Below are 21,266 nucleotides of genomic sequence, written 5' to 3' on the forward strand. Positions count from 1 at the left end.
TAAAGGAATGGCACAGCATAGAGCCATAAGAATAGATGTTCCAGAATTGTTATTACATGGGGAATGCGTGTGTAACACCCCAGAGTGGTGTTACCACTAGTGCACCCTGCTACTATCTCTAATGGGCTAATATAATGTAATCTTATGTATGTCTTTCCCGGTCCCCCACAATGTGCATTTATAATAATGCAGTGTAACTGTTCATGTAATTTGCCTGGTTCACCAGCAGGTGGCAGCAAACACGGCAGAGCTATAGTTAGATAGAATGGAACTTACCATTCCATTCTCCGCCCCTTTGGGCAGAAGTGGGCCAGTCCTGCTTTCTACCAGAAGGAGGTGGGGCAGTTCTGGTTTGTGTTGGTTGAGATTCCATGTTGGAGCTGCTAGGATTCTAACCTACTTTTTGGCTGAACATAAGTCTGACTACAAGAGTGAAGTGCAGCATAAAGAGGAAACAAAGACACTAAGTTAGCTTGTCAGTACAGCAGAGTGAGAGAAAGATATAGCAGAGTTGAGTTTACCTGGCAATTTAATGCTAAAGCCTGCTGGAACCAAGACAAAGCCTGAAACTGTTTGGAGAAACGTTTATTCAAGTAAAGCCGCCATTAAACTTCATCTCAAGGTCTGGACTCGTTATTTCTTCAAATCCCTCAATTATTCCCCCTATTTATTGCTTCGTAGCCAAAGCCTGGGGTCCAGCCGTATCCAGGTAGGAGCACCATGACACACATAGAGAGACATTTTAGGCCGCACTATACCACTCGGCATTCCTACACCTGGGCCCATGAAGCTATTAAATCAGGCAAGTCAGGAGTGGTGAAAGGTCTTCTTAAAATAAATTATTTTTATCTGTGTTCACCAGTAAGCAGTCACTGCCAAATATCATTTGGGGGAAAGTAATCAAGATTCTCCAGAACAGTCTCCACCAAATATCACTATCTTTACACAAGAAGTACAGCACATTAAATACTGATAAAGACCCCAGCAGTGGCATTCATCCATGGGTATTCAGGGAATTAAGGTCAGTAATTGATAGATCACTGTATCTCATCTTCTTAAAAGGCCTCTGTCAGCAGAACTCTACCTATGAAACTGGCTGACCTGTTGCATGTCTGCATGGCAGCTAAAGGCATCTATGTTGGTCCCATGTTCATACTGTATGTCTCTGCATTGCTAAGAAAAATTATGTTTTAACATATGCAAATGAGCCTCTAGGAGCAACGGGGGCGTTCTCATTACATATAGAGACCATGCTCTCTCTGTAACTGTCGCACCTTCTGCACTTGTAAGGGGAACGACCCCGTTGCTCCTAGAGGTTCGTTTGCATTTATAAAAAAAAAAAATCAGCAAAGTATAAGTGTGCTAGTTATGTGGCTGATGTGATATGTCTTGATTTTTGCAAATGCATTGTCAAATTTTATTAATTGGTTGAGGAACGTTGAACTTGATGGACCTGTGTCATTTTTCAATCTACATAACTACCGGTATGTAAATTAGTCCAATATATAATGTACAGGTAAACCACTCACCTGGCCCTGCTCCATACAGAAAAACAAAGGTAAATGTGAGGCCAACACTGCAATATGGCATCCAGTAGTATGCTTTCTATGAGATACAAGAATAAAGAGAGGTATACTCCAACACTACTGTATTCTGTATGTTTAAACTTGGAAAGGTTCAATTATACGTAAACTAAAAAACATTTTTAAGAGATTAATTTCCCAGGGAAAGGTGGGAATGTAGCATTTCTGTATACCAGTTTTCTTGCATAGAAAAGCTGCAAATTATTTATAGAAATTAACTTTTTTACCATAAATTGCAGCTTTTTGCCCTTTTACACCACCCTCACCCCAAAAGTGGATGTGGGTGGGATCCCCACAGCCCAACTCATTTAACAACACATGCACTCGAAAACCAGTGCACATTACACCATACATATGTCTATGCCCTTGGTGTAGATTTATTTTTCTAGAGCAACGCCTGTTGATGTGTCACATTTATTAACTCTTAATAATTTTGGAGCATTTTTACACCAGCAGGGTTTGCTACTAAGGGGGTTTTCCCATCTAAGACAATGGGGGCATATCGCTAGGATAGGCCCTGAGTGATATGCCCCCATTGTCTGATATTACAGCTGAAACTCCGACCTCAACAAACTATATATCAACATACTGTATATAGATCAACATAAACCCCCATATACCCAATATGTAAGTAACATTGCAACTTCTGCACACAGCAGAGCCTTGTACAGCAGTCCTTACTGCTGCTGTACAGGATTTGTTGGGTGCTTTTGTCCAGTTAACTCAGAATCTAACAGAAAAATCTAATAGAAAAAAACTCTGTATGCATCTATAAAAAATTAGAGGTATAGGGATGTACAGATGAGGTGCCCTATATACCCTTATCCCTATTGTGACTGTACAAAACAGAGCCATACTTTGACCATGTACAAAAGCGCTAATATCCTTAATATTTGCAAAATGCACTTAAAGAGCATCTGTCAGGATGATCAATCCTAAACCAGGCATGTTAAAACAATACCTTTGTTAAGTCTGTAGGTAGAACTGTTGCTGAGCTATCTGTCTTTTTAGTAATATGCAACTGAGCTGGTTCGAGCACTAGGGAGCTGGCTGAAGCCCTGGGAACACTGCTTTTGTGACACCCCTCTGATCTGGGGAAATCAAGAAAGGGGAGGGGCAATGTCTATATCAGATCGATGCTACAAAAGCAGTGCTCCAAGGCCTCCACCAAGCCCCTTGGTGTTTGAACCAGCTCATTTGCATATTACTAAAACAGCAGCTTTCTCAGCAACAGTTCTACCCACAGATATAACAAAGGTATAATTTCAATCAGCATGAACATCTCTACCAGGCAGTGGTAGCTGCATGATTAACCCTACCAGGCATGCATGGTTTAATAGGGTTGACCATGCTGACAGATGCTTTTTACATAACTCAATGTAAGCAGATCCCGATTGAGAACTTATCAGTGTTCCGTGTAGTAGTGGTTAGTAGTAATGAGCGGCATAGGCAATATTCTAATTCATGATATTTTGAGAATTTTTGGTCGAATATTCACCATAAATTCGCAAATTCGAGAATTCGTGATCTCCAGTCATGATTTATTTGATTGCAAAAATCGGCAATGTAATATATTCGCAATAAAATTTCGCAATTAGAATATTCGCAATCAACACTAAGGGGTAGGCAACTTTCCTATTGGTTGCTACGGATGTTGCTAAGTGCCGATATTCACGATAAATTTGTGATAAATTTACGATTTTAATGTTCGCGATCAAGACTATTCGCGAATACGAATTTATGGCACTATACTCTAAATATTAGCAAATTCTCAAAGTGGGGATATTCGCGATTCGAATATTCGCGCTCAACAATAGTGGTTACCTGCATTGCCAGTGTCACAGTTAGAAGTCCTAGGGTCAAAGCCATAAGGCTGTAGCCTCCTAACAGTAGAATTCTTCTTCCAAAGCGGTCAATCAGGAGACTCTAATAGAAAAACATAAAATCAGGATGAAAAAAAGGAGCATTGTTCAGTTTTAACTATTAGTTCTATACCAGCATGCCTCCACTTTTTATTTACTTGTAAGCGTGATTCAAATTCCTGGCCATGGCTATTATTAAGTATTCTCTGAATTGTAAATTTGTATTCATTGTTACAGTATGGTTTCTATATTGTAGCAATTTTTGTATATTAAATGCACTAAATTACTGATACAGGTGTCAGATGCAAATAGTCATGTAACAGCTTAGGGTGGGTTCACATCACCGTTATGAATTCTATTATTGCTTTCCTTTATAACATGGTTATAACGGAACACAAAGGTATTCGTAAGAATGAATTCAAAACGGAAACCTTTAGAGGCATTCCGTCTTGATCTGTCATAATAGATGTCTATGGGCAATATGGAATGTGGAATATGCTACTAAACCAGCATGTACAAATTAACTCTTTTCATTAAATAAAATATAACTTTCAGCAGGAATAAAACTTACACAGATCATAGCAGAAACAAATTCAAAACTCCCAACTCCCAATGAAACATAGGCTATCTGATCTTCAGGGAAACCAGCCTCACGAAACACATCATATGCGTAGAAGTAAATCTGTTGAGTCATTGAAAGAAATATAATAATCTTTGCGGAGGAAAACACAATTCAGTCCTATCTAGAAATGAATATGACAGAATATTATCTGAGCTGCTTATTTTTTTTAGAATAAAATCAAAAAGTTTATTTATTTTAGTAATTGAATTTATAAAGTGAAGCTCATATATTCTATAGATTCATCACACGCATGGTGATCTATTTCAAGCATTGATTTCTTTTAATGTTGATGATTATGGCTGACAGCTAATGAAACCCCAAAAGTCAGTAATTCAGAAAATAAGACTATTATATAAGACCAATTAAAAACATCTTTTTAATACAGAAATGTTGGCCTACTGAAAAGTATGTACATTATATTAGCAATAGGGAAGAATTTTCCAGCACCACTGTTTTCTTGAGCGAAAATTTTCTTTATTTTCAGTGACAAAGAGACAGCAATAAAACATATTCACAGGTCCTGTTGGCAACTTACGCGCTTCGAACAGGTGGGTTCTTATTCATGACTGCCAGTCTCTTTGTCACTGAAAATGAAGAAAATTTTCACTCAAGAAAACAGTGGTGCTGGAAAATTCTTCCCTATTGCTACTACCAAGGCCTTACCTTCACTTCCGTGCACCCGAGGTGGAACATCTACATCATCACAAAATAAGGGTGAGCTGGATATTTCCATTATCTATGTACATTATATGACTCAATACTTGGTCAGGGCACCTATTATATGAATTACTGTATCAATGCGTCGTGGCATGGTAGCAGCCTGTGGCAATGCTGAGGTGTTATGGAAGCCCAGTTTGCTTTGATAGAAGCCTTCAGCTCATCTGCATTGCTGGGCCTGGTGTCTATAATCTTCCACTTGACAATACCCCATAGATTACGTATAGGGTTTAGTTTAGGCGAGTTTGCTAGCCAGTAAAGCACAGCGATACTGTGGTTATTAAACCAGGTATTGGTACTTTCGGTAGTGTGGGCATGTGCCAAGTCCTGCTATAAAGCTTGTCAGCAGAAGGTAGTATAAAGTTCTCTAAAATATCCTGGTTAGACGGCTGTGCTGACTGCACTGCTTACTAGAATTGATATAACACAGTGGACTAACATCAGCAGATGAACATGGCTCCCCAAACCATCACTGACTGTAGATGCTTCTGTATATTAATATTAATGAAAAGTTGAGTGGAAAAAAAAGTGTGGTAGAAAAACGTGCAGAAGTATAACAGGGATAACTGCAGCCTTGAAATCATTGTGAAGAAAAGGTCATTCAGGAATTTGGGGGAGATTCACAAGGAGTGGACAGCAGCTGGAGTCAGTGCTTCAAGAGCCACCACACACAGACGTATCCAGGACATGGGCTACAACTGTTGCATTCCTTGTGTCAAGCCACTCATGACCCAGAAGACAGACTACACAGTGCAGTCTTCATTAATTAAATGAAATGAAGCTGCAGGCTAATTGGCTGTGCGGTTCTCGACAGTGGCATGGCCGCAACCCGACCAGATCATGGACGATCCTTGTGGCCGTACCATTATAGTCCATTTACTTCAGTGGGGAATGCAGTTAACCTCTACTTTAAATAAGTAATATGCAACTTCTCACATGTATTTAAAAACAGCTGTGTAAAAAAAAAAAGCTTCACCAAGTGCACATTGATGCTTTTTTCCCATTATAGTCGTTAGGAAGCTGTTCCGGCGATGAACTCTATTGCGGATGTAATCCATGTGAACATAGCCTAAAACTGTGCTAGATTTATTACAGTGGATGATGCTGGAAATCTTGTCCATCTTTAGACTGTCTAGTCTAACATCACCTATACAGATGTAGCAGCTTTAGCACTCAAGCTCTTAACTCAAATTTCTTAACTCATCGTGTTATGTTGAGACAAAAGCCATTAAAAAGCAATTGAAGGTGTTTGCTTAATGCATTTAGTGTAGATAACACGTCTCATAAAGCATGAGTGTAAACTCTACTACATCCGTATGTTGGCTTAGTTTACGCTAAGCCATGCCCTGTTCCGCTACAGGTCCTGTACAAAGCATAAAACAGTGTCTACCGAAATTTCCTGGATTATTTTGTTGAAGATTTAATATTAATATAATACTCAACTGCATTAGCACCACTAAGTTGAAGGCTTAAGATCAATCCAATCATAGTAAGAAGCTGATAGCGATGAGAGTGATCCCTTAATAGTTCCAAGACACCCATGCGTTTTCCTTTGCCTTGGCTATTTTGCTCTTTCAACATTTCATCGATAACTTGTTGGTGATCTCTATCTCCCCACAACTGTTTCAGTGCTTGAGAAAAAAAAGAAGGGTTGAATAGGAATATTTTATGTAAGTGTTTTACCACCTATAGGTACCTTGCATGGTTTTTACCCAGGAGTTATCAACACTAAAGTAATTGTTCTTGTTCAGTTGCCTGGGAGTTTTTTTTCACAATAGCTGGAATGCCAGAATTGCTTATCCTTGGACTAGACAGTCTACAAGTACACCAAATTTATCACAGTGGATGCTAAATTTAGTGTAACCTAAGTGGTTTTCTTATATTGCACCACTATTTTGTGGCAAACTTTTGATGCACATGTTGCCCCAGAGGTGACATCCCTTCCCACTACGTCATGGCCCCTTGTTGTGCGAGGTGCAAAAAATTTCTAAAACAATTAGTAACTGTTGGACACATGATGTGTGCCAGAATTCTGTCTTAAAGGCAACCTGTCACCGGTATTTTGTGTATAGAGCTGAGGACATGGGTTGCTAGATGGCCGATAGCACATCCGCAATACCCCGTCCCCATAGCTCTGTGTGCTTTTATTGAGTAAAAATAATGATTTTATACATATGCAAATTAACCTAAGACGAGTCCTGTCCCTGACTCATCTAACGTACAGCACTCATCTCAGGTTAATTTGCATATGTATTGTGACGGTATGCGAGGCGAGGTGGTGGATGATAGGTATGTTTCACCTCGCATGCGCTCTGTTGTCAGGGACTGAACCGGAATCCGGCCCGGGTTTTTCCAGCCTCTGTGGCAGGCTTGGTTCCGGTCCAGAGATTATGGTCCACTGGAGTTCACCTCCAGGTGGACTTTAAATAAACAGGAAGAGAGCACAACAGGTCTCTCATGTGCTGAGTCTCAGGTCTGTAACCTGTGTTGCTGAAGAGAGAGCTATGTTTGGATGCGGGAAAAACAAAAGGTTTGCTTTACCATTTGTGTTGTGGATGTTGGGGAGCAGCCCCACACCGTATAGTCAGGACACGACTGTATAGATTAGCGCCGGACGGCAAGGATTTACTTTATGTTTTGTTTGTTTTCTGCTGTGCAAACCTTTGTGCCTAAATAAACCTGCCAACAAGCCAGATTTTCAAGGAAACTGCCTGCTTACGGACTGTCTGTTCAGAAAAAGGTGATCCCCACGAGCTAATCTCCCACACGTGGTGGACTCAGCGGGCATTTTCTGAAAATGGAGGAAATATTAAAGGCCCTGCTACAGGCCAATGCCGCTCAGCGGGAATCCAACCGCCAAGTCGCAGAGGCCGCTGCAGCACAACAGGCCGCCCAACAGGAGATGAACCGACAGTTTGCAGAGGCTCTTGTGGAACTGAAAAAGGGGTTCGCACCTCCTGCGCCAGGGGAACCAAAATTGGTACGTGCTTCCTACCACCTACAGAAGATGACACCTACTGATGATGTTGAGGCCTACCTTGCGACTTTTGAGAGAGTTGCTGTCCGCGAGGAAGTGGCCAAAAGAACAGTGGGCGGGTCTAGTGGCCCCGTTCTTGACCGGGGAACCTCAAAAGGCGTACTTTGATCTCGAACCGGATAAGGCCCAGGACTATGAGACACTGAAGACGGAGATACTTGCACGCTTGGGTGTCACCATGGCAGTCCGAGCCCAGCGTGTGCATCAGTGGAGTTACTCCAGCAGCAAGCCACCTCGTTCTCAAATGTTTGACCTGATCCATCTCACCAGGAAGTGGTTGCAGCCAGAGACCTTGACCGGCCCTCAGATCGTGGAGCGGGTAGTAATGGACCGGTACCTGCGTGCGCTCCCTGCAACACTGAAGAAGTGGGTCGGACAGGGGGACCCCAACACTGCAACCCAGTTGGTGGACCTAGTGGAGAGGTACCTTGCTTCTGAGGACTTGCTGAATCCGTCTATGCCCCACCGTGGAGCGTCTTGGGACGCAAGATCACCCCCAGGATCTGGTAAGACTGTTCCAGGGTTCAAAAGCAGGGGTAATGTTAAGACTGATTTTGCAGCTAATGAGACTGTGGGTCCTAGACCTGGAGACTGGCCAAAGAAGCCAGGAAGGTCTTTGGGACCCTTCAAAGGACTGGGGGTAGAGCACATACAGTGTTATCGGTGCCATGCATTTGGGCATATTGCTGCAAACTGTCCTTTAAATGATGAACCTATGCAGTGTGACTATGCTTACAGGAAAAGACACATTTCTCTTTTTGCACAGGTCGCGTGTACTGCAGCATGTTCGAGTCACACCGAGAGACAAATGTGTGCTATTTCTGTGGATGGAAAACCACTCACAGCCCTGCTAGACTCGGGTAGTGTGGTGACACTAATCAGGAAGGATTGTGTAAACCCCAGCAAACTACACCCCAGTACTATCGGGGTCATTTGCATTCATGGGGACACACGGGACTACCAGACAGCAGTGGTTGAGGTTGATACCCCTTGGGGCAGTGTGACACATTCAGTCGGGGTGGTGCCGTCGCTGCTTCACGAAGCGTTAGTGGGGAGAGATTTTCCCCATTTTTGGAGCTTATGGGAAGGCAAGGGGAGACTGGTAGATAGAGCTCCCCCTGCTGGGGAAGCACGGGAGCTTTCGCCAGATCCTTTTTTCCAAAGGGAAGGGGACGTTGTTGAAGAAGCAGGAGATCCTCTTCCTTTCCCTGTCCTGGCTGGGGAGCCGGAGGACCGGGAAGCTAGCCCTCAGTTCGAGTGTAATGAACAGGAGAACGTCTCTGACCCTGACAGTGAGAGTAGTCCAAATGTTATGCCAGATTTAGAAGTCAGGAGAGAGGATTTCTGTACCGAACAACTGCGAGATGTCACCCTCATTAGAGCTAGGGAAAATGTTAAGATGGTGGATGGGGAACCGGTGGTCCCTAACTGGGTGGTGTCCTTCCCCTACATGGCCCTCAACAACAATTTACTGTATCAGGTGATAAAACGTGGAGAAGACGAGGTCGAACAGTTACTGGTTCCCAAACCCTTCCGCAGGGTCGTACTAGACCTGGCACATAGTCACGTGATGGGGGGACATCTCGGCGTTGAAAAGACCAGGGAGAGAATCGCCCAGAGATTTTTCTGGCCTGGGTTGCATGCAGATGTCAGGCAGTACTGTGGGTCGTGCCCCGAGTGCCAATTGTCAGCACCGGCACCCCATTTTCGCAGTCCCCTGGTCGCTCTACCAATAATTGAGGTCCCTTTTGAACGGATTGGCATGGACCTGGTGGGGCCAGTGGTGAAGTCTGCCCGGGGTCACCAGCATATTCTGGTAATCCTGGACTACGCGACACGCTACCCTGAGGCCATCCCCTTGCGTAACACCTCCGCTAAGACTATCGCCAAGGAGTTAGTCCAGGTGTTTAGTCGAGTCGGGATCCCAAAGGAGATCTTAACCGATCAAGGCACCCCATTTATGTCCAGGGTCACCAAGGAACTGTGTAAAGTATATAAAATTTCCCATCTCCGCACCTCTGTCTACCACCCCCAAACGGATGGACTTGTGGAGCGATTTAATAAAACGCTGAAAAGTATGTTGAAAAAGGTGGTTGACAGAGATGGGAAAAATTGGGATTTTTTGCTACCATATCTCATGTTTGCCATACGCGAGGTTCCGCAGGTGTCCACAGGTTATTCCCCCTTTGAGCTTTTGTATGGTAGACATCCCAGGGGGCTGCTAGATGTCGCTAAAGAAACATGGGAAGGAGAGGCCACCCCGTATCGAAGCGTCATAGAGCATGTCTCCTTGATGCAGGATCGAATCGCAGCTGTCTTGCCCCTGGTTCGTGAACATATGGAGCGAGCCCAGGAGGCCCAGAGGAGGGTCTACAATCGGGGTGCCAAGGTCCGTACTTTCAGCCCCGGGGACCGAGTGTTGGTACTGGTTCCCACGGTTGAAAGCAAGTTCCTGGCTAAGTGGCAGGGCCCCTTTGAGGTGGTTGAAAAAGTAGGAGAGGTAAACTACAGGGTCTACCAACCCGGGAAACGGAAGCCACAACAGATTTATCATGTAAATCTCTTAAAACCCTGGAAGGACAGAGAGACTTTGTTGGCCACGTCTCCGGCCGCAACAGTCCGGCGACCGGTGATCCCTGACGTCCCCATAACGGAGTCCCTATCCCTGGTGCAACAAAGTGACGTTAGGGCGTTTTTGTACAAAAATAGAGACTTTTTCTCCCCTTACCCGGACGAACCAACGTGATTCAGCATGACATAGTGACAGAACCTGGGGTTCGCGTAAATGTAAAGCCATATAGAATACCGGAGGCCAGACGAGAGGCAGTCGCAAAGGAAATAAAAATGATGTTAGAGTTGGACGTGATAGAAGAGTCCCACAGTGATTGGTCGAGCCCCATAGTGCTGGTCCCAAAACCCGATGGCACTGTTAGGTTTTGTAACGACTTTAGGAAACTGAACAGTGTCTCCAAGTTCGATGCCTACCCGATGCCTCGGGTCGACGAACTCGTGGACAGGTTGGGACAAGCCCGCTACATAACGACCCTAGACCTGACGAAAGGCTACTGGCAGATACCCCTAACTGAATCGGCCAAGGAGAAAACGGCCTTTTCCACTCCGGAAGGCTCGTTTCAGTATAAGCGGATGCCTTTTGGTCTGCATGGAGCTCCTGCATCATTCCAACGAATGATGGATAAAACTTTGAGCCCACATCGCCCGTATGCAGCTGCTTATTTGGACGATGTGGTCATCCACAGCCCAGATTGGGAATCGCACCTGCTCCGGGTACAAGCAGTGGTAGATTCCCTTAAGAAAGCAGGTCTTACGGCCAACCCAAAAAAGTGTGCCATAGGCCTGGAGGAAGCCAAATACCTTGGCTACGTTATTGGCCGGGGACTGGTCAAGCCCCAGACCAATAAGGTTGAGGCAATTCAAAAATGGCCCCAACCGATAAACAAAAAACAAGTTCGGGCCTTTATTGGCATTACGGGGTATTACCGGCGGTTTATACCTGACTTTGCCACCATTGCCGCCCCTCTGACCGACCTGACAAAGGGCAGAGGGTCGGCCATGGTTAAATGGAATCCTGAAGCTGAGGAGGCCTTCCAGAAGTTAAAGCGGGCCCTTTGTGTACTACCGGTGTTGGTAACCCCGGACTTCTCAAAGGAGTTTGTGGTACAGACGGACGCCTCTGAGGTGGGCCTAGGGGCTGTCCTATCCCAAACCAGAGATGGTGAGGAGCACCCAGTGGTATACCTGAGCCGAAAGCTGAACAAGCATGAAAAGAACTATGCCATTGTTGAGAAGGAGTGTCTGGCTATTAAATGGGCCCTAGACTCGCTGAAATATTACTTATTGGGAAGGTCGTTTAAGCTCGTCACCGACCATGCACCCCTAAAGTGGATGTGTGACAACAGGGAAAAAAATAGCCGTGTGACAAGATGGTTTCTGGCCTTACAGCCCTTTAAGTTTTCAGTAGAGCATAGGCCGGGCAAGCTCCAAAACAATGCAGATGCCCTCTCCCGCATGCATTGTATGCTGGGGACAGTTGCTCAGCCGCGGGGGCTAGAGCAGAGGGGGGGGATATGTGACGGTATGCGAGGTGAGGTGGTGGATGATAGGTATGTTTCACCTCGCATGCGCTCTGTTGTCAGGGACTGAACCGGAATCCGGCCCGGGTTTTTCCAGCCTCTGTGGCAGGCTTGGTTCCGGTCCAGAGATTATGGTCCACTGGAGTTCACCTCCAGGTGGACTTTAAATAAACAGGAAGAGAGCACAACAGGTCTCTCATGTGCTGAGTCTCAGGTCTGTAACCTGTGTTGCTGAAGAGAGAGCTATGTTTGGATGCGGGAAAAACAAAAGGTTTGCTTTACCATTTGTGTTGGGGGTGTCAGGGAGCAGCCCCACACGTATAGTCAGGACACGACTGTATAGCTTAGCGCCGGACGGCAAGGATTTACTTTATGTTTTGTTTGTTTTCTGCTGTGCAAACCTTTGTGCCTAAATAAACCTGGCAACAAGCCAGATTTTCAAGGAAACTGCCTGCTTACGGACTGTCTGTTCAGAAAAAGGTGATCCCCACGAGCTAATCTCCCACAGTATCAAATAGTTTTTTTTACCCAATAAAAGCACACAGAGCTATGGGAACTGGGTATTGCGGATGTGCTAGCGGCCATCTAGCAACCCATTTCCTCAGCCCTATACACAAAATCCCGGTGACAGGTTCCCTTTAATTTGATTAGTAAATCTGTCCTGGTGTCTTTAGCCTATTTCTGCAATATTTAGACCATAATATTACAGGAGTTGTAATCTAACTGCTGGAAATGTTCTTGAAAGCGACAACAGATTATAATCATCAGTATAATTATGTTGCCAACATCTAACGGCTCCTTCACACAAATGTGTTACTTGTGGGAATCACGCTGCATGTGAGAGAGGGATCCTGCGTTCTGGACTTATAGAAGCACAGAGCATTATCATATTTAGGATTGAATGGATACAGCAATCGGAACCCGATTGATTCTTTTAAAAACAACACTAAGAATACCAGCGCCGTCTTACTGTAAAATGTATTTCCTCCGCGGAAGTGTTTCTGCAGTTTTGGCAAATATTGCGACACTTACTTCATCTCGCCTCTATCATTTGTCACTTTGTTTATTCGCATTACTTTTATACATTACTGTATCAAAATACAAAGCTGAACTTAGCTTTGTTAATGAGGCACAAAGCCCAGTTCGGCTTTGTATTTTCATACAATAATTTATGCAAAATAAAGTGACACACAATATTTGCTGAAAATCCGGAAAGACCTCTGCAGAGGCAATACATTTTAAAGTAGGATGGAGCTGATATTCTCAATTAAGTTTTTAAAATAATTGAGTTCAGATACAGCAATCCGAACCCGATTCGCTTAAACCTAATCATGATTGATAATGCTATGTGCCTCTGTGTGACCTTTCTTCTACAGAATCATACTGACAGCTTTATGTCAGTATGATTCCATTACAGAAAGGTCACGCAGAAGCACACAACATTACGAATCATGATAATGCCCTGCGCTTCTGTAAGTCCTCTCTAACACGGAGCGTGATTCCCACAAGGGATATGCTTGTGTGAAAGACCCCTAACAATAACCTTCCTCTTCTGCTTGCCAAAGCTTAGTTCTAATTTTTCATTTCAAAGTCTTCTGTGATTAAAGGCTATCTTTAAATACCCTTGAACTGTTTTTTTGTATTGTTCAGTGGGTCCCTAATTAACTTCCTAATTAGGCTACATTACATATTCTCTAACACTTTGCTGTTGTAGAATCTGGGCAACTCCTTCACACAAATGGTTATCCTAGATAGGGAAGAACTGCTGCTCCAGAGTGTGTCAACTGTCTCAGCTTTCTTCCTTCGTTCTCTCAGAGAAGAGGAAGAGGTTGTACACAGCAGATTAGAGTGCAAAGAAAAAGGAAAGCAACCAAGCTTTTAGGAAGGGCAGATCCATCACACTACAGTGTGCAAGAAGAGAGAAGGAGGAATCTCACAGGCTATGTATATAGTAAGTGCACAGAGAGAGCACTAAAGAATGAGGCCATCACATACTTATCACCATCAATGGCTGACAGCATAGGGTAAACAAAATCCCTCATGAGGTATAGAAGGGGAAATTAGTCCATTAATTAAGCTGTACTCATACAGGATAGCTAATGAAAGCAGCAGCATCCTGGATACACAGAGCTTACAACGAGCATCTATTACTGGGAAGGACATCAGAAAAGTCTGGAACTAAGAACAGTTTGAAAACTACACATCAGAGGGTCTAAAAATAAATTAAGGAATGCAGACTATAGCAACGATTTTAACATGTGAAAATGTATTTTTTTTTAATGTCAAAGGTCTCCATATCCTTTAACTTACCTTTCTTGCAACCTTCCCTGTCACCTTTTACTAATAGTAAATAGGTTGGGGATTCTGGGAAGAAGGGCAGAGTAACCAGCTGAACAAGGGATATAATGCCACTGCAGAGCGTAACATAAGACCACAAGACTTCTGTCCCAAATATTTCTCTGTGTAGAGATCAAATCACATTAGATGAAGCTCAGACCACAAGCCGTTCACACCTGGATATTGGTTGCAATAATGTGTATATATTCCAGCCAGTTACACTCATCATCATAGTGTTAACACAGGATAATATTATATATATATATATATATATATATATATATATATATATATATACACTCACCTAAAGAATTATTAGGAACACCATACTAATACGGTGTTGGACCCCCTTTTGCCTTCAGAACTGCCTTAATTCTACGTGGCATTGAATTAACAAGGTGCAGATAGCATTCTTTAGAAATGTTGGCCCATATTGATAGGATAGCATCTTGTAGTTGATGGAGATTTGAAGGATGTACATCCAGGGCACAAAGCTTCCGTTCCACCACATCCCTAAGATGCTCTATTGGGTTGAGATCTGGTGACTGTGGGGGCCATTTTAGTACAGTGAACTCATTGTCATGTTCAAGAAACCATTTTTCCAGTCTTCAACAGTCCAATTTTGGTGAGCTCGTGCAAATTGTAGCCTTTTTTTCCTATTTGTAGTGGAGATGAGTGGTACCCGGTGGGGTCTTCTGCTGTTGTAGCCCATCCGCCTCAAGGTTGTGCGTGTTGTGGCTTCACAAATGCTTTGCTGCATACCTCGGTTGTAACGAGTGGTTATTTCAGTCAACGTTGCTCTTCTATCAGCTTGAATCAGTCGGCCCATTCTCCTCTGACCTCTAGCATCAACAAGGCATTTTCGCCCACAGGACTGCCGCATACTGGATGTTTCTCCCTTTTCACACCATTCTTTGTAAACCCTAGAAATGGTTGTGCGTGAAAATCCCAGTAACTGAGCAGATTGTGAAATACTCAGACCGGCCAGTCTGGCACCAACAACCATGCCACGCTCAAAATTGCTTAAATCACCTTTCTTTGCCATTCTGACATTCAGTTTAGAGTTCAGGAGATTGTCTTGACCAGGACCACAACCCTACATGCATTGAAGCAACTGCCATGTGATTGGTTGACTAGATAATCGCATTAATGAGAAATAGAACAGGTGTTTCTAATAATTCTTTAGGTGAGTGTATATATACATATATATATATGAAATTTACATTGTAGGTGCATTCCCACTCTGAGAGACAGAATTTGAAAGAAAAAAAAATCAGGAAATCACATTGTATGACTTTTAAAGAATTTATTTGTCTTGCACTGCTGAACATAAGTATTTGAACACCTGAGAAAATCAGTGTTAATATTTGGTACAGAAGCCTTTGTTTGCAATTACAGAAGTCAAACGTTTCCTGTAGTTCTTGACCAGGTTTGCACACACTACAACAGGGACTTTGGCCCACTCCTCCACACAGATCTCCTTTAGATCTGTCAGGTTTTGGGGCTGTCGGTGAGCAACACAGAGTTTTAAGCTCCCTCCAAAGATGTTCTATTGGATTTAGGTCTGGAGACTGGCTAGGCCACTCCAGAATATGCTTCTTATGGAGCCACTGCTTGGTTATCCTGTCTGTGTGCTTCGGGTCGTTGTCATGTTGGAAGACCTAGCCACAACCCATCTTCAATGCTCTGACTGAGGGAAGGAGGTTGTCGCTCAAAATCTCACAATAAATGGCCCCATTCATCCTCTCCTTTATACAGTGCACTCATCCTTTCCCCTTCGCAGAAAAGCATCCCCAAAGCATGATGTTACCACCCCCATGCTTCACAGTAAGGATGGTGTTCTTGGGATGCAACTAATCCTTATTTTTCCTCCAAACACGATGAGTGAAGCTTAGACAAAAAAAGTTCTACTTTGGTCTCATCTGACCACATGACTTTCTCCCATGCCTCCTCTGGATCATCCAGATGGTCATTGGCAAACTTCAGAGGGGCCTGGACATGTTATGACTTGAACAGGGGACTCTTCTGTGCAATGCATGATTTCAAACCATGACAGCGTAGTTTTCTACCGACAGTGACCTTTGAAACTGTGGTCCCAGCTCTCTTCATGTCATTGACCATCTCCTCCCTTATAGTTCTGGGCTGATTCCTCACCTTTCTTATTATCAGTGATACCCCACGAGGTGAGATCTTGCATGGAGGCCCAGTCCGAGGGAGACTGACAGTCGTCTTTAGCCTCTTCCATTTTCTAACAATTGCTCCAACAGTTTATTTATTTTCACCAAGCTGCTTGGCAATTGCCCCATAGCCCTTTCCAGCCTTGTGGAAGTCCACAATTTTGTTTCTGGTTTTGACAGCTCTTTAGTCTTGCCCATGGTAGTAGTTGGCAGCTGACTGACTGTGAGGTGGACAGGTGTCTTTAAAGAGCTCAGAAAGGTGCTACTAAGTTAGATTAATGAGTGGAGTAGCGGTTGACTTTTTAAAGGCACAGTAACAGGTCTTTGAGAGCCAGAATTCTTGCTTTTTCTCAGGTGTTCAAATACTTATGTTCAGCAGTGCAAGACAAATACATTCTTTAAAAATCATACAATGTGATTTCCAGATTTTTTTTTTCAAATTCTGTCTCTCAGAGTGGGAATGCACCTACAATGTGAATTTCAGACTACTCCATGATTTGTAAGTGGGAGAACTTGCAAAATCGCAGGGTGTTCAAATACTTCTGTTCTTCGCTGTATATATATATATATATATATATATATATACAGTACAGACCAAAAGTTTGGACACACCTTCTCATTCAAAGAGTTTTCTTTATTTTCATGACTATGAAAATTGTAGATTCACACTGAAGGCATCAAAACTATGAATTAACACATGTGGAATTATATACATAACAAAAAAGTGTGAAACAACTGAAAATATGTCATATTCTAGGTTCTTCAAAGTAGAGACCTTTTGCTTTGATTACTGCTTTGCACACTCTTGGCATTCTCTTGATGAGCTTCAAGAGGTAGTCACCTTAAATGGGCTTCCAACAGTCTTGAAGGAGTTCCCAGAGATGCTTAGCACTTGTTGGCCCTTTTGCCTTCACTCTGCAGTCCAGCTCACCCCAAACCATCTCGATTGGGTTCAGGTCCGGTGACTGTGGAGGCCAGGTCATCTGGCACAGCACCCCATCACTCTCCTTCATGGTCAAATAGCCCTTACACAGCCCGGGGGTGTGTTTGGGGTCATTGTCCTGTTGAAAAATAAATGATGGTCCAACTAAACGCAAACCGGATGGAATAGCATGCCGCTGCAAGATGCTGTGGTAGCCATGCTGGTTCAGTATGCCTTCAATTTTGAATAAATCCCCAACAGTGTCACCAGCAAAGCACCCCCACACCATCACACCTCCTCCTCCATGCTTCACGGTGGGAACCAGGCATGTAGAGTCCATCTGTTCACCTTTTCTGCGTCGCACAAAGACACTATGGTTGGAACCAAAGATCTCAAATTTGGACTCATCAGACCAAAGCACAGATTTCCACTGGTCTAATGTCCATTCCTTGTGTTCTTTAGCCCAAACAAGTCTCTTCTGCTTGTTGCCTGTCCTTAGCAGTGGTTTCCTAGCAGATATTCTACCATGAAGGCCTGATTCACACAGTCTCCTCTTAACAGTTGTTCTAGAGATGTGTCTGCTGCTAGAACTCTGTGTGGCATTGACCTGGTCTCTAATCTGAGCTGCTGTTAACCTGCGATTTCTGAGGCTGGTGACTCGGATGAACTTATCCTCCGCAGCACAGGTGACTCTTGGTCTTCCTTTCCTGGGGCGGTCCGCATGTGAGCCAGTTTCTTTGTAGCGCTTAATGTTTTTTGTGACTGCACTTGGGGACACTTTCAAAGTTTTCCCAATTTTTCGGACTGACTGACCTTCATTTCTTAAAGTAATGATGGCCACTAGTTTTTCTTTACTTAGCTGCATTTTTCTTGCCATAATACAAATTCTAACAGTCTATTCAGTAGGACTATCAGCTGTGTATCCACCTGACTTCTCCACAACGCAACTGATGGTCCCAACCCCATTTATAAGGCAAGAAATCCCACTTATTAAACCTGACGGCACACCTGTGTAGTGAAAACCATTTCAGGTGACTACCTCTTGAAGCTCATCAAGAGAATGCCAAGAGTGTGCAAAGCAGTAATCAAAGCAAAAGGTGGCTACTTTGAAGAACCTAGAATATGACATATTTTCAGTTGTTTCACACTTTTTTGTTATGTAGAGAATGCCACATGTGTTAATTCATAGTTTTGATGCCTTCAGTTTGAATCTACAATTTTCATAGTCATGAAAATAAAGAAAACTCTTTGAATGAGAAGGTGTGTCCAAGCTTTTGGTCTGTACTGTACGGTATATACATATTATTCTGATGTGAGGTATCATATTCTTCCTTGGAATAATAAATAATAAAATTGAATATTCCACAACATGAGTGTCTTCTGATCAGTAATACAGCCATGTGCATGTGGTTTAAGGATAGGGTCACACATACCGTAGGTTTTTAATGGCAATTTTAATGGCGTTTTTGTGCATGTTTCCATTTTAGTGGTCATTTTTGAACATGTGTTTTTGCCTTTTTTAGGGGAAAAATCTCCTGCTTTGGATATTAGCTAAAGGTCAATAAGGAAATATGAAAAGCAAGACACACAAGTGTTTTATTCCACTGGCATTTTTGTTAAAGTGGTGTTTTTGCGTCCCTGACATTTTTTTTAAAATAAAATGCATCTTGAAGCTGCATGTTGAAGCTTTTGCAATTTTATCTGCCATTTGCATATCCTTCTCTATTAAGGAAAATAGCACTAGAAAAAAAATAATGGTTTAAATTCTTATAAAAAACACTTCTAAAAAAGGTACCTTACATCTGCATGTGAGCATGAGCAATTTCTAAGCCTTTTTTAGTGATGTAAATATGCCAGACAAAATCCATGTATGTAGGGACCCTGGTGCTTACCTGAGTCCTACAATTTGTCCACAAAGTTTGCCCAGAGTTACAAACAAGGGTCCAGTTGCATTGATGAAACCACGAAATTTTCGAGGCGCAGTTTCTCCAGCATATTGTGCATGAATATTAATTCCCAAACCTGAAAGGAAAAAAAGACAATAGATTGCACATGATACTACAGGCAATGTAGACTTTTTAATATGCTTGATTACCAAAAATATTGTAATGTTTACTCCAGAGATCCCTGACCAGAACCACAGCCAACAAACTCAGAAACAGCCACTTATCATCATACACTGCTCCGGGTACCAGAGACTACAGCTACCCCTAGGTATTTACCAGAGCCTATTGCAAGGCAGAATAGACTTGGGAGCTAGGGACCCAGGAGGTGTCTGTGGATTAAAGTGAAAGAAAATAGGTGCAAGTTTGTAAGTCACAGACCTAACCAGATAATCAATGGAAAGCAGAAAAGAACAGAAAACAAACCAGAGCAGGTTGGCAGATATAGCTATATCAGTAGACAAGGGGTTAATTAGTAGAATAAGCCAAAGCCAAAGCTGTGGAGTACAGATTTAGCTACAACAGTAGAAAGTAATACAAACCTGAAGAGTACAGATACAGTCAAATCAGTAGACGAGAGTTTAAATGTGTTTTCTGGGAGCCATCAGTATCTAATCTGGAAGGGGGAGTCCAACAACTGGACCCCTACCAATCAGCTTTTTTAAAAGGCACCAGCACTACAGTAGCACCATGGCCTTCTCGCAGTTTACCACTTCAATGGAGATGAGCTGCGCCTAGGCCATGTGACCGATAAACGTGACATCACATGGCCTAGGAAAAGCTGGAGAAGGCCACAGCACTACTGTCAACGCTGTTGCCTTTTCAAACAGCTGATCGTGAGAGAGCCCTGGTGTCGGACCCCCACCAATCAGATACGGATGACCTATCCAGAGGATAGAAACTCCCGATAAACATCTTTAATCGGTGGAAGTAGCCAAAGTCAGCACAGAGGGTATACGAGCAGGTATAGCATACAGAAACAAAGCACAGAAACACAACCTAGGGCCAGGACATGATACACAATTATAGGTATTGACCTAGTGTCAGTGACTGGTCTATATCCCCTCCCTACACCTCTGATAGGACACCAAGCCAAAGCCCTGATTGGCTCGATGTCCCAAGCCTCTGACTGGCCAACCAGTTAGAGTTGGACTAGTCAGCAGAGCAACCTTAATGGAACAGCCATGCGACATGGGCCATCCCTGTCTCTCCCTGAACAGCGGGGAGAACTGTAGCATGGACCAGAGCGGCAGCTGTTGAGCGGATAGAAAGACCCCAATGGATTGTATATAATAAATATGCCCAATATGCCACAAATACAAAATTACAGATTCCTGTTTGTAATGAGAACAGGTACAGCACATGGATGGCACTATTGTGAAAATAATAGTTATGGCAGCATGGGGACAACCATTATGATTATGAATGCTTATAATACTTGTGCCTATGATCTGTGCATTGCAGATTTCTTATATTCTCATTGTTGCTTTTTCATACTTTTTACAGAAATCAGAAAATAGTTTGTTTTAGCACAAACCTGCGTAAAATCCAACAAGAAAACGCGCAGCGACAACCATTTCAAAATAACCAGCAGTGTGGCTGAGAGCCATGAGCACAGTACTGATCAGAGGCAGCACCGCGTTGCATAGCTGGCACTTCTTCCTGTAATGGAAACATGGACATTACTATGCGGTCACTCCACCCTTCAGCTTAGGGTACTTTCACACTAGCGTTTTTCTTTTCCGGCGCTGAGTTCAGTCCTAGGGGCTCAAATCCGGAAAATAACAGATCAGTTTTGTCCCCGGCCAAAAATCTGGAACACTTTGACTGAACGCCGGATCTGTGATTTTTCCCATTGACTTGCATTAATGCCGTCAAACCGGATCCGGCTTTTGCATGTTAAACCCGAATGGCGGATCTGTTTTTTCCAATGATTTTTTCATTGTGATCAGAATCCTGATCAGGATTCAAATGT

General features: G+C 43.2%; 1 protein-coding gene across 1 annotated transcript in view; it reads right to left on the reverse strand.

Annotated features, from left to right (window-relative positions):
- LOC122924436 (solute carrier family 2, facilitated glucose transporter member 9-like) overlaps positions 1–21,266 on the reverse strand; it is a 41,515-nt gene that overhangs the window by 14,558 nt on the left and 5,691 nt on the right. Inside the window, exons 4-10 of the mRNA XM_044275532.1 lie at positions 20,829–20,953; positions 19,241–19,370; positions 14,223–14,371; positions 6,228–6,415; positions 4,017–4,127; positions 3,408–3,509; positions 1,530–1,605 (exon numbers count right to left, since the gene is read on the reverse strand). Coding sequence (XP_044131467.1) covers positions 1,530–1,605; positions 3,408–3,509; positions 4,017–4,127; positions 6,228–6,415; positions 14,223–14,371; positions 19,241–19,370; positions 20,829–20,953 — 881 coding nt within the window. The remainder of the gene's footprint in view (positions 1–1,529; positions 1,606–3,407; positions 3,510–4,016; positions 4,128–6,227; positions 6,416–14,222; positions 14,372–19,240; positions 19,371–20,828; positions 20,954–21,266) is intronic.

The sequence above is a fragment of the Bufo gargarizans genome, chromosome 1 (assembly GCF_014858855.1).
Source record: "Bufo gargarizans isolate SCDJY-AF-19 chromosome 1, ASM1485885v1, whole genome shotgun sequence".
Taxonomy (NCBI): Eukaryota; Metazoa; Chordata; class Amphibia; order Anura; family Bufonidae; genus Bufo; species Bufo gargarizans.